Below are 14,207 nucleotides of genomic sequence, written 5' to 3'. Positions count from 1 at the left end.
GAGCACCCACCTGCAGCAGAGCCTCACCACCTCCCAGCAACGCAAACCCAGGCTTGGCAGGCTGCCTTCCTTTCCTACAGCAGTTACAGTTTTAGAGAGCATTAAAAGGAAAGAGAAAAGTGGAGAAACAAGGCTGAAGATTTTCCTGTCCTGCTTCTGTATTATGATGCAATTCTCCCTGCTGCACCCTCCTCAAGGAGGGCAGCACTTGTGACAAGCTCTGGAGGGGACAGAAGAGCGAGCTGTGGGCCAGGTGTGCCCTCCCCTGTGCATGGAAACATCGGACAGCCTGCTGCCCACCTTCCCCAATGCAAACAGAGAGGAGGAGAGGGTGCACAGTTATTGTGCATAGTTGCTAAGATCTATATGAAACCCCACGTGTGTAAATTAAAAATTGGCTCCTTTTATCATCAAGCGCGTACAGCTTGTAAGTATGAATTATGCAAGACTATTAACTATCTTATTATAAGAGGGAGCAGCTGCAGAGGCTGCTCGGAGGACACAGCAAGTGCAGAAGTGGCAGCCCATGGATGCTCAGTGTCGGCGTGTGTCTGAGCTACAGCACGGCCGCCTTCACCGAGCCTGGTCCTCACGCTCCTGGGGACCTGCAGACCCAGTGCTGAGCAATTAACTTGGCATCTCATAAAACCTCACTGTCTTCCAGAGCTCTATGGAAGAAAGAGAAATATTTTCATCACCTTTTCATTGATGGCAGCATGAGAAAGAGTTGGAGAATTGTGTGAGCTTGTGAAGGAGTGAGCAATGAGCTGAGCCTATAATCCAGCACAAACCCAAGCCCCCAGCCAGCATCCAAACTGCCAAGCTCTGTCTCTGTTTTTGCCCAGGAGCACAAGGAACCTGAAAGAGCAAACCCCCTCCCAGACCAGAGAGTTCTGGTCCCTGTGTCAGTTCAGTAATTTGCTCTTTGACTAATGAACCCCTGTACTCAGGTGGAGCACACCAGTGAGGATGCCAGCCTGGGGCAGCACTGCACAGCCCACAGTGCAAGTACCTCTGGGTCACAGGCCAACACAGGATGCGGGCAGGGATGTGGGCAGGGATGTGGGCAGGGATGCTGCTGAACTCAACCTGATCACCAAGTTCTCATCGAGTCAACACCACACTTAGCAGATGCACTAAGGCTGCTGGGGGCAAACTCTAGACGTAAGTTACCTATAGGGTAAGAAAGCTGTTGATCCAATTTTACATAAAATATTAATGTCTCTGGTCAATATGAATGCTGTTAAGATTGAGTGGTGGGGCCATATGCAGCTCGGAAGCTTTTGGGAACATAACAGGTGTGGAAAGGGGAGGCACAGATTGGTATTATGACCAGTTTCATTTATTGCATATATCATGAACTTGGAAGAACAAACATCAAGCACCATGATTACATTTACTGATGATTCAGAGTTGTGTGGGCTCCTCAATGCACAAGAGGAGGGCAATGATGTCCCGGACAACTGTGAGCAAGCAAGTACCTCAGGGAATAATTAAATTAATTCAAGCTATGGAAATGCCACACAACAAGGCTAAAACATAAAGCAAATAACATTGAAAAGGACTTTGCACTCAGAGGCTATATGAGACAAACCCAGGCAACTGTTTGCTCCCAGCTATCTACCCAGGGTGCCAGGTGCTGCACAAGCACAAAGCCCATGTTGTCATGGCCATCAGAGAGAGCAGCAGATCAGTGAAAACAGATACAGGATACACATGAAAAAAAACATCCCAAGATACCAGTTGTACGTGCCCCCAGCCCAACACACTGTGGCTTTCGAGAGGGGCTGTGCCAGGTGGAGGCCACTGGCAATGCCACCACAGCTGCACTGAGACATTACAAAGCTCTAGGCTCCTAGAAAAACATGGCTGCTTTTTGCACCAGCAATCCAGCCCCACCAGGACCACACGTTCCAGCAAGGCCGTGTCTGCGCCACATCCCCCAGCAAGCCACAAGGCTCTGAAGAGGCACAGGATTTGTGTCTGGATTGACCGCTGTGGCTCCTGCTGCCTGGTACAGACACAGCCCAGGGAGGGGGCCAGCTCCTGGGCCACCCTGGCAAAATAAATCCATACAGGGCACCTCAAGCCACACTGCCTGCCTCCTGTCTCGTTTAAAAACTCCTAGTCCCGAGTATCAGCTCTTTTCCAGGATCTTAATCGTTGCTATCCATTCCAGGAACATGGCCCTTAACTGCCCAGGAAGCCTCATCACACTAACCAGCCCTGCCCAATGCAAGGCAGCTGTCTTACAAGACACCAAGGTGTCTTGTCTGAGCCACCCTGCCCAGCACAGGGACCACTGGCAGGGCATTGCAGAGCCCATTCCAGGAGATGGGCCCCGACAACACATCAGAGCAAGAATGGGAAATACAGAGCATCTGGCATCTGAAGCAGCAACATGAGAAAGGACATGGGAGAAGAAGTAAGAAGTGGCAGAGCAGCCCGAGGCCCCGAAGGCAAGGAGAAGATGCTAAATTTGATGAGGTTAAGGAAGGGAGCCAAAGGAGGAATAAATAGAGCTAATGAGAAAACAAGGCGTGAGCATTCAAAAACCTTTAACACACTGCTAAACAGCAATAAAAAGGCAATTAGAGCTCTGAGATGCATGGAGGGTAATTGCATGCACTATAAATAAGTGGTGAGAAGACTGTCCCACTCAGCAGGATCTGGTTCACTTTTGGGGTGACTTCTGTGCCGACAAGAATATTCTGGTGTGAGACAGAAGCTGAGAGAGAGTTTACAGAGAAATGAGATTAGAGGAGGAATTTCTTTCAATCACACAGATCCTTCGGCATGAAGTATTCACCAAGCACAAGCTTTACAACAGAGGCTTCAGAGATATGAGCTTAATGAACTCCAAACAAAAGTTCAGCAGCAGAGACATGAAATAGCCTTAGAAATAAACGTCCATTTTACGTCAGACAGCAACATGTATGGCACTGGGATCCCGGCAGTTCAGAGGTTGCCACTACTTATGGAGAGAGTCCCCAGACATGCTGCTCTCCAGCACCCGGAGATCCTGCCCTGCTCAGCTCACAATTCTTTCACGAGTGTGTGTACACATGCACCTGTAACAGCATTTAATAGCAAGCAAAAAGAGAGGTTTAAAAGTGAAATTCAAATGCCAAACCCACTTGAGCATGCTTCCTGCCCATCCTTCCCTCCCCCGGCCAGATAGGCTGGAGTAAATGCACCAATTGTCCCGACACTCTCTCCCAGCCAGGCACACAGCTCAGGTCATGGGAGAACGTGCCAAGAGAGGTCCTGCAGAAGAAGGAACCCTCAGAGCAGATAAAATGCACAAGACTGCAGCAGAAGGTAGGGGCAGGTTCTTTATAGCATCATGACCAACATCTTTAAGAGTAGAAGGCACTACTGAAGTCCAGGGAAACCACCAATAAGCAGAAATCACACTGGGTAGATCCCTGGTCAACATAAGCTACCACTGCACAATCAACTTGAATTTTTTGAGGACATCAGTTCTCTCTGGAGAGAGCTAGAGGCTAGAAAAGTATTATTCTCCACCATCCCTGCACAGCCCCAGGCTGTGCTTGCTGCAGAGCTAAGGGGAGGTAGAAAAGGAAAACACAGCCACACTACGAGCAATCCCTCCTCCCTGCCCCAGCTCCCACACAGATACCCTTCTGGAGGGGGAAAATTTGCAGACTGAAGCACGAAAGGTCTGAAAAAGAGAAGGAGAAAAGCCATCAATTCCCAGCTCCAAACTCCCTTGGCCAGGCCTGGTGCCCTTCCCAGCTCCCCGCTCCTTCCCACCGCAGAGCATCAGCATCGATTCACGCTCGGGAGCTGCTCTGCCCTCGCAAATGACTGAGCACACACAAAGTCTCTGCAGTCCTAACTCCAGCTAGCTCTTGGCTATGCACCAAAAAAACACCCCGTGCAACTCAGGCAGCTGCACGTCCCCAGATAACAACAGCAGATGGCTTCTGCCTGGAGGTCCCGCTGGCAGAGGGTGGTCTGTGATGCCAGGGGTGGGAGGCAAAATGCAGTTTTTTGCAGCATGCACCGCTGGCAGGTCACACAGCCTTGCCCATGGCTGAAGAAGTGCTGGCTGTGTCCTTCCTTCATCCTTGCATTGTCACCATGCAGGTAGCAAAGCAGCTGGCTCCTGCTGCGTCACCCCATTAGCTTCCTTCCGAGGCAACAATGAGTCTGTCGTCTCTGGTGGCGAGAAGAGTGGGAGCAGCCTGCTGAGAGGAAGGGGGAAATCTAGGGGTGTAGGCAATAAAAGCAAACCCAGTGTGTGCAGTATGTAAAGCATTTGTGCTCTCTTGCTGAACCAGGAAAGGATATTTGGCATCTTAGATGAAATTTGAATTCTGCTTGATGTTGTGCGATGTATGCATCACCTCCCAGCTGCCCAAATCCTCTGCTGCTGAGGTGTGAGAGCAGCTGACCCTCCCCAGGGCACACCAGGCAAAGTGACATCCCACTCATGCAAAAACTAGCCCCGTCAGCATCAACAGCAGTCCCAATGGAACTTCTGAACAGCTTCACTTAGTTTCTTCCAAATCATCTGACATTTTTTGTGCCTAAAACATAACGTCTGAACTCCCTCTCCTTCCCAGCCCCCATCCATCAGACACGGCCATCCAAGGGGAGCACTGAATGGCACATGGGCTACATCTGGCCCGTTGCTTATGGAAGATCTTCTCTCTTCCACAGCCACCTGCACCAGCCACCTGCAAAAATCAGCCAGAACAAGCACAGAAACCTCCTCTCAAAATGCCTTTGCAGTATTTTGCTTTAATTGGCCAACTGGCTGGACAGGGCTCCCCTGAATCTCTTCTTGGGATAAGAGTTTGTTTCCAAGAGTAGCACCAGTCCTATTGGAAATGAGACAAGTGGTAGAAGGGACAGTGAGGGTACTTACAGAAAAATGCATTCCTTATACAGGATGGAAAAATAAGGTTTTGACCCAAAATCTGTCTCTGTGTTAACATTGCATCTCACTTCAGTGAGCACGGTGCTGTATTGAGGAGCATTGGTTCATGTTTCCTCTGACAGTCAAATATCAAACCCAAGTCCCTTTATCTCACCATGGTGCCGCCAGCCAGGCAGAGAGTACAGCCAGACTGTCCCCTCCTGCCCCCAGTCAGCTGTGACCCCCAGGCTCCAAAACGATCCTCATTCATCCACACTCACATCCTTCCCAAAAGAGGCAAATTGCTACCCCTCTCTGAGCAGCAACAAGAAAAGCAGGGGGCTACTCCCCAAGATATGGAGGTGGGCAAGGTTGTGTGTTGTGGTTCAGGATTTTTCCTGGATATTTCAGGGCAACACTGACTTAGCATCATCTGTACTGGTCACACCATAAATTCCTCAGGGAAGGGAGAATTGCTTCCTACAGGAGCTGGTGAGCCCCGCACAGCTCATTGATTGAAAACACGCATTGCAACTAATAAACATCCGTGGTTACCACAAACTTACAGGATCTGCAGACTCCAAGTGCTATCTTCTCCATTACGACATTTCTTAAAAAATAGCCTCTTCTATCAGTAGTTCCTCAAGGTGTGAGCCTGGAAATCAGCCTTTCCTCCCTATTACCTTCTTCTCCTCTGCCAGACAGGCAATTGGGAGCAAAACCACCACCTCTGAGCTCCACTCTAAGAGACTGAGCTGAGCTTCTGTACATAACAGTAGTGGCTGAGCTGGATACAGGGCTTCTTTCTCCTGCAGAAGTAGGTTAGGCAATGACAACATCCAAAACAAGTGCTTCTTTTCAACTGTAAAAATGTTTATTGAGTTTTTCCCCCATCATGATCCTTCCCCAGGCTGAAGACAAGCAGTAGATGACAGGCTTGCAGGGATGGGGTCACTGCTCCATACTTGTACAGGGCCAGATCCAGTCTCTAGCCAGCACTTGTTCCTACATCATCAGGTGTGGATCAAAATCCCTCCCAAAAAGGGAGGAGAAGATGGAAACAGGGGGTCTACAAACAAAGCTAGATGTGAAGATTGTCTCATCATATTCTGAAGACAAAGAGTACCCTGCCCTTTGGTGAACATCACCCTGATTCAGCACATGAAATCATGAAAAGCCACTGCTGGACCATTACCAGGCAGCCCTGTTTGCCAGGGTACTGGTACAAATGTGTTGCAGCATGAGGCCAAAGTCAACGGGATTCCTTCAAGATCTGCACACCACACTTCCAGTCCCCAGATATAAATGTCGCAGCACCATCATTAAAAAGCCACCCACTTTGGCCTAGGAAAAACATGACTAAATCTAGATTTCATTAAGTTTCTTCATCGAACACTGACATTTGGGTACGGGCAGGTGCTCAGTGTTTAAACGTTTTTGGTCACACAACTGTCATGAAGCACGTGGGTGAAATCACTGAGTTGTGTGTCAGTGCAGTTTTCTAACCTCTCCAGCCTGGAGGCAGCCTGTACTAATGTCCCTTCACAAGGGTGAGATATATATATAGATATATATATACATAGCATGATACATGGAATGAGGATATACTTCACAGTACTAGAAGTCCAGGTTCCCAACCTGACTGTGAGACAGACAGGTTTGGAGCTATGACAGCTACAAACACAGCATCACTTACCCCAAGACGAATAAACATTTGCATAACATTTTGACTCAGGTGTTTAAATTCTAGAAAACATCTGACTTTATCATCCTGAATCACAAACAATACCAAACATTATCACTGAAAGCACCTTTTCAAACACCAATTGCACATGTTCACATCCAACACTCAGCAACTCCACTTATGCCTGGTTTTAAGAATGATGCCCACCCAATCCAGAAGAAAACCCAGACAAAGCACTTCAAGTGTCCTGTACCCATAAATAACTTCTTCCAAAGCAAGTACCAGGTTATGATGTTCCATGGTTTTTTTTTTTCAGTATCTACAGGGTAATGACACAGGGAAAGTCCCCAAGAACCTGCCACCTCTTGCATCTGCCCCCTTCCATCCTCATGAAGACATCACTAGACCCTGGTCCCCAGAGCATGCCCTGCAAGAAGGGTGGTCCAATTCTGACCCACTTGCTGTGTGGAGTGGGCAAGTTAAGGAGGCAAGCTCTGCTTGTCTTCCAGTGCCTGCACCAGGCTCTCCAGGAGCTGGGGAACAAGGTGACACCTTCCCTTGCACCTCACCATGCCGTTTCCAGGAAGGCAAGACATATGCCCACCTCTGAGGAGCCAACCATCCTCCTGGGTGAGAAATTGAGAGGACCAGGAAAGGTCATCTAAACTCCTTTTTTAAAGGAACCCTACTGTTTTAATTAGTTTTAAAAGACACACTAAAATATACACAGTTCCTAGAGATCACTTTGTTTATGAGACCCTGGAGCTGCTGAAGCCACTGGTTGAATTCACATTGACACCAACCAAGCAACAGCTTTATTGTTTATACTATATTGATTGGTATTCACATAATTAAGTAGAAATTGGTTGTTTGTCTTGTACCCACCTGAACTAAAGCATTGGCAGTAGCTGTAAGGGGTTTGTACACATACACTGCTAGTACCAGTGTTGTGATGGCTGGGCTCCTACTAAACCACACTGAAAACAAATTAAATACTCCTCTAGCTAACAAAAAATGACATAGGGAAATGCCTTTCTGTCTGTTTCTCAGTTAGGTGAATGGAGAACAAGTGACTCATCATTCAGCAGAAGGAATTACAAGTTGTGCAAAAGGCAAAGTGCTTTGGGGAGAGCGTCTAGACTATGCAAAGCAAGGCCATAAATAATACCTTTTGGAAATGCTGGGCTTTAGCAGGGGTTGAAGCTAAATGATCTGATGGGTTTTCCCCACTCTTCATTCACAACGTCTCTGGCCCGAGAGGTGCCATCCATAATAAATGAATCGTCAGGCTGCGGATCAGAAACTGCTAGTTTTACAAAAGCCAAAGACCAAGCTCACAGCCTATATAATTACCTGCTTCCCAATCCAATATGCTGCAAGTATATCAACAGCCAAAGTATGACAAATATTTAATATCTGCTAGAATTAAATTAAGATAAGGCACTGGCAAAATAAATAAGTGTTTTAACTGAAAATAACCATTTTCTGTGGATTCCAGACACTCTGAGCACAACAATCACATCCTACATTCCACACTGCTATGGAACATCACCTCTCAGATGTGCCAGACCTTCTTCCCCACGGCAATGGTCTCCAGGCAGCAAAGAAATGTGGGCAGGTTTCTCTTCAGAATTAGCCCAGAGCTGGCCTGGGGACAGACTAAGCTGAGAGCCCAACCACATGCACAGATCTCATCTGTTGGCAGTGGTGGCCAGGTTTTTAGGGGCATAGCATGCAAGCTATAGCATGCAAGGGGTATAGTTGCAAGCTTTGCTGCAACTAGAGAGCTGTGCATGGGGCCCGGCTCATGCTTGAGACCTGCCTGGACCTTGCATCTCCTTCTTAAGTGGCACTAGAGAGCAATTGAGGAACAGACACAAAAAGCAGCAGAGCATCATCCGTACCTTTCTTCTCCTGTGCTGAGAAAAACACACCTCCAAGGGTTTTCTGGGGCCAACAAAGCAGAATCTGACCATAAAAATCATAGTTGCTCCAGCAGAAAGATGCTAAAACAATCCCAGTGTTACCTGAGTCATGGGCTGTCCCAGAAGACCAACATGTTGGTGGTTTTAAGAAATAACTTTTGTAAATATGGCATGAAAGCAACAACCCAGCCAATGATAGGGAAGAAATATGTGATTATTTGGAAGGCTGCACAAGCTTTACTACGTTCCTAGCTGTTGTAGCATCTGCCTGCATGCCAAAATGGCAGAAATTCAATATTTTAAGATGCATCGTAACCAATTTAACAGTGTTTCTGATCCCTCACACCTGTTCGGCATCAAGCATCATGCTTAAATCAATCACCATTCGGCAAAGCACAAGCTTAGGCACTTTGCTGAATACGCCTGAGAATTTTGCTAATGCACCCGACGTCATCCCACAGGCTTACACAAGGACCCAGATCACAAGCCATTTCTCCCAGGAGCAGCTCCAGTAATCTGTAACTAAGCTGGAACTTTTTTTCATCCCACATTTATCCTGCTGGGAACTGATTTACTCTCCCATGTGCCACCGGTCTGTTCACTTGTTCTGTGGGGAAGAAAACAGGTGACGGCAACCACAGCTGTGGTGATGACTGACCTAATGTGCTCACCATGTTTTATCTCCTAAAGAGTTCCTCCTGCTGCTCTTTTCCCAGTGAGGGTTTTCAAGGGGCTGGTGATAATGTGGAGAAGATCGCTCAGTTTATGCTATTTTGGATGAGCAAACGCTGATTCCTGAGTTGTGCTGTGCCTTTTGGCTGCCGTGCTTTGGAGGTATTTAGCAAGAAGTATAACCCACATCTGAGGGTGCTTGGTATGCATCGCTTCAGAGACATACACATTGCGCGATTTCCCCAGGTCGAGCTCTCCTCCCAAAGGCTTAAGGCAGTCGGGGTCAAGTGGGGAGAGGCACAGAGCATGGCTGGTCTTCTCAACTCTACTTCCAACAAGTCAGCATGAGCCAGAGAAAAGACTAAATACATCCTGGGCAAGCAATTACCAAGCTAAGTGCCATCTGTGGTACTAAAACACATTGTTCTGAGAGCAACAGAGCTGTCAAAGTTGTTTTCCTCCTGAGCAGCGTCACAAGAATACAGCCTTTCGTGTCCAGCAAGGTGTAAGCTCTGGTGGGAACATTTCCTCCCAGGCCACACATTCAGGAGGTCTCTTGCTCGGACTCCCCAGCATCTAGTAAGCACTGCCCACTCACTGCCACCCTCCTCCCACCTGGGGCAGGAGATAAATGTATACTGAAAATAAGATCTGTATTTAAGGGATGAGCATCTTGTAGAGCAGTCTCTGCCTGTCAAATGTCTCTGGAATTCAGTGGTAGCTTAAAAAGAAACCCAAGTGGGAAGCAAGGCAGCACAGGCAGGTATCTATTAAGTCTTTATTTTTTTTTTTTCTCCTTAGGAAACAATACCAGTGAGATGTAAATAGAATAACTTACAAGTAGACATCACAGATGTGTAGTTACTCTAGTGGAGCCTTAACACATAAACATCAAGATAAACCTGAAGCAGAGGTATAGGCTTGAACACACTAATCTAAAAACCAATTTTTACTCTGTTGCTGAAATTTCTGGGGTGTCATGATCAGAAAAGTAGCAGCTCTGAGTGGCATTTGCTAGAATTCATCTTGAAAATTGAAACAGAGTTTGTTACCAGTGTAAACAAACACCACCATCATGCCCATGTGCATTATATACCCAGCTATGTCATCCATTCACACATTTCCACTGCTCTCTTAGCTCTCATATATGTTACAATTTATCAAACTGCATGTAATTATCTTTCTGTTGCAACAGTATCTTAAGTACACACTTCCCTTTATTCCGAGGTGGTTCACGACTGCTGGAAAACACCGGACTGCGTTTTCCAGCTCCTAAGCACTACACAACAGGGATGCTGCTACACAACCGGTACCCGCGGTGCCTGTGCATCACACCACCGTAACGTGCAGCCCCTGGGGCTCAGGGTACCAGCCAGCTCTGATACAGCAGCGCTGCAGGATCAAGGAGGGAGGATTACACCCCTTGGAGGAGGCACTGTAGGGACTTTCAGTGCAGGCAAGAACTTCAGTGCTGCAACTCCAACAAAATCAATTGCTTTCTTTTCCGAGAAAATTGCAAAGATGGTGATGAAGCAGCCTGGGCTTCAGGGGCTTGGTGGGAGCGGCATACAGTACAGCCCATCTCAGGACCCCCCATGCATCTCCTGCACACTGGCCCTGTGCAGCACCAGGGCTGTAAATGACAGTACTTGGGGGTTTTCTGCTTCCCGTTTCTCCCAGGATAAGACCCTTCCCTTGCCAATGACAGGCTGTGAGGGTAGAGAGGCAACTGACACATGGAGAACGAAACCATTTACCCTCCACCCAACTGACAGGGAAACTGAGGCAACAGCTCCCACTAGCGCAGGACCCAAACCCGGGTTTCTCCCACCTTTCCCCTGAGAAGCAAAATGCATTTGCTTCACCCTGAGTCTTGAAGCATCTGGTATTTCCATTGTTACCAAAGGCCCACCAATACATAAAGCCTCCTCAGAGATCCTTTGACCTCACAGAACCACCACGACAGAAGCTTGGTGCCCAAGAGGGAACATGTCGCTTTGGTTGCCCTTGAGCCAGAGAAGGAAGGGTGGCGTTTCCCAGAGGGATGTGTGAGGAAAGCAGAGGAGCACATGGAGTCCAGTGACAGACTCTGGGCTCTGACAGCCCTTTAACTTACTTTAACAGGAGTATTGGCTAAGGAAAAAGGGCAAGGATTTACTCCCAGGAACCTGCACAACAACTGAATATAGGTATATATAGAAGACAAAAACCCAGAAAGAATTCACCTTAGAAAGAGTGAATTTAATTTAGCATGTGTTGTCAAGTTAAATTTAGCTTTCCCAGTTCCACCTTACTGCTAAGTTTGAGGGGAAATGGTAAACCCCTGAGACACGCCTATTTTAGCTATTTGTATAAATAAGCCAAACACATTTCCTTATGTTCTTTATTTCACAGAGAATGGATTATCTCCTCACAAGATCCTGTGTAACTTCCCTATTCCCTCAAGTATTGCTGCCAGTTTATAATTTTTCTCATTACTCCTCATTTCTTTGTTTCACCTGTACTTTATTATCCCCTCTTCTCTTTCCCTCTCCTCATTCTGTCCCTTCAAAGCAAAGTATTCGGATTTCATGGACTATGAATTGCCCTTCTTCCCAGCCACTCCTCTGCAGACTGCTAAGACACTGTCTGCTCCTTTGGAAAAACTCCTTTTCAATTTCAGTTCACTTTCATTTGCGAAACAGTCCCAGGGCTTGTTTGTTTGTTTTAATTCCTGCACAGCTAGCAATTACTTAAATTCCATCATTGTTTTCAAACACGTAGAAGTTGTACAGAAAACAAAAGCCAAAACAACTTTGAAAATCCACAATCTATTGAAAAGGGTCATAGGCAAATTAAAAAATATATATATATATCTCTAAACCTTGCTATATTTTCAACTATGCACTTTGCTCAGCAAACAAAAGCAGATCATTCAACCTTTCAGCAACACCAGATTGTCCTATATTGCCTTTAAACTACATGCAGTACGGATACACTTTCCTACCTCCGTATGTTGCAATGACTAATAATAGTCCTGTGGTGTAGCAGAACTGAATGCCGTTTGCATCAATACATCCAGGAGTCTACCTGATTTGTAAAGGTCATCTATGAATCCAGAACAGTATCAAGGCTAAAACTGCAGTCTAGGAAACTCAACTGAAAACAGAGAAAACAATCAACCAGCCATTCCAGAGAGATATGTCCCACCATGGACCTAACTCTGGCTGCCACAAGGAAAAAGTTGGTTGCATTTTGCTAAAAGGCACCAGTGTCTGCATCCTGGAGAAACCTGATTTCTGCCCTGCCCCCTGCGCTCGTGCCTTGGTGAAGAGATGATTTCCAAGACGGCTCCTCGGGATGGGAAGCCCAGGTGAAGCACTCCTGCCCAGCCCCTGCCTGGAGCAGCACATGGCCCTGCTGCTGTGACGCACTTGGGGAGGAAGAGTCAGGACTGTGGCAGCGACTTCATCGCAAAGCTCTGCTGGCACGTTTTGCCAGAAAGACAGCATTGGGGAGCTCGCCACACATAAATACTTGCAAGAAGTTGAAATGAGACTTGGTAACTCCCCAAGTCAGTGCCGGCACTTCCAGCTAAACAAACTTTGCAGCGAGCACGGAGTTGCAGAATCCCCTTGCAGGAGGCAAGGGCACACACCTGGTGTTTTCCAGCAATATAACCCATTTCTCTTCTTTCGACAACCTTGAGATGGCCAACACCTCAAACTTCCTGAATCCTGATGTTGCGTAACTAGGAGCAGTGCCATATGTCAGCGCACCAGCTCTGTGCAGGAGACCATGGTGGGGAGCAGCATGGAGGGCTGGCAAGGGGGAAGGGGGCTTCCCTGTGCCCTGGGATGGGGCTGCTGCCAGCAAGCCCCACCTGTGCAGGCCCAAGGTCCCTTGTGCTGGGATTGCCCTTGGGGAGCCTGGCATGGGGTTGCTGGGGATGGAGACAAGGGAGCAGGGGGAGAGGCAGGGATGCAAGCAGGAGGGTGCTTAGGGGAGCACGTCTGGGGTAACTGAGCGGGGGCAGAGGGGCAGCTAGGAGAGTGGGCAGGGGGCGGGAAGGTTGCTCCCAGGGGGCGGGACAGGAGCAGGCAGGGGGTGGGTGATGGGGCTGCGAGCAGGGGAGCGGCGGGGCAGGGTGCGGACAGGGGAGGCCAGCCTGGCCGTGCAGGGAGGGCCGGGCAGGGCAGGCGGCGCGGCGGTACCTTCTGCTGCCGGCGGGCCATGTCGGTGGGCTGCTTGGCATTGAAGGGGTAGGCGATGCAGCGCATGACGAAGACGTAGAGCTGCAGCTTCCTCTTCCTCTCCTCCTCCTCCCGCTGCAGCCGCTCCAGCTCGTCCTTCTCCTTCTCGCTGGCCACCGAGGGGCTGGGGCTGGCGGGCCGCGCCGCGCCACCGCCGCGCCCGCCCGGCTGCAGCCCCCCGCTGCTGCCGCCACCGCCGGCACCACCGCCGCCACCGCCCGGGCCCTCGCCGGGGCGGGTGGGCGAGAGCCGCGCCGCGGCGGGCGCCAGCGGCTCCTTACCGCTCCCCTCCTCCACCAGCTCCTCCGACTCCTCCTCGCTGGACGACGGGTCCAGCATCGCGGCGGCCGGGCTGGGCTCGGCCGGGGCCGAGCGGGCTGTGCTCCGCGCTGGCTCCGCTCGGCGCGGCTCTGCCGGGCTCGGGCTCCGCGCGCCGCCGCCCCCGCGCGCGCCCCCGCGCCGCCCCGCCCTCGCCCCGCCCCGTGCGCGCGCGGGCGCTGTCCGCGGTGCTGAACGGCGGGGCGCGAGGACAGCGAGACGGAGCTCGAGAGAGCGGCCCCGCCGCGCATGTCCGCTGGGCCCGCGGGGCCGCCGCCCGGGGCCGCCGTGGGCAGCGCTGTGTCCTCGGTGTCCCCACGGAAGCCATTGAGTCCTCGGTGTCCCCGCTGCCCCACACGGACACCACTGTGTCCTTGGTGACCCCACAGCCCCACAGAGACATCACTGTGCCCGTGGTGTCCCCACAAACGTTGCTGTGCCCTCGGTGTCCCCGCTGCCCCACACAGACACTACTGTGTCCTCAGTGT

At 49.6% G+C, this 14,207-nt stretch overlaps 1 protein-coding gene across 18 annotated transcripts in view; it reads right to left on the bottom strand.

Moving 5' to 3' along the window:
• CADPS (calcium dependent secretion activator) overlaps positions 1-13,825 on the bottom strand; it is a 211,152-nt gene extending 197,327 nt beyond the window's left edge. For all 18 annotated transcript variants that reach the window (XM_071813271.1, XM_071813272.1, XM_071813276.1 and 15 more), the window contains exon 1: positions 13,363-13,825. In XM_071813271.1, the coding sequence (XP_071669372.1) occupies positions 13,363-13,740 (378 nt within the window). In that variant the 5' untranslated portion in view covers positions 13,741-13,825. The remainder of the gene's footprint in view (positions 1-13,362) is intronic.
• Positions 13,826-14,207: the final 382 nt, after the last annotated feature.

Source organism: Patagioenas fasciata, chromosome 10 (genome assembly GCF_037038585.1).
Source record: "Patagioenas fasciata isolate bPatFas1 chromosome 10, bPatFas1.hap1, whole genome shotgun sequence".
Lineage (NCBI taxonomy): Eukaryota > Metazoa > Chordata > Aves > Columbiformes > Columbidae > Patagioenas > Patagioenas fasciata.
This window is presented reverse-complemented; position numbering and strand designations above follow the sequence as displayed.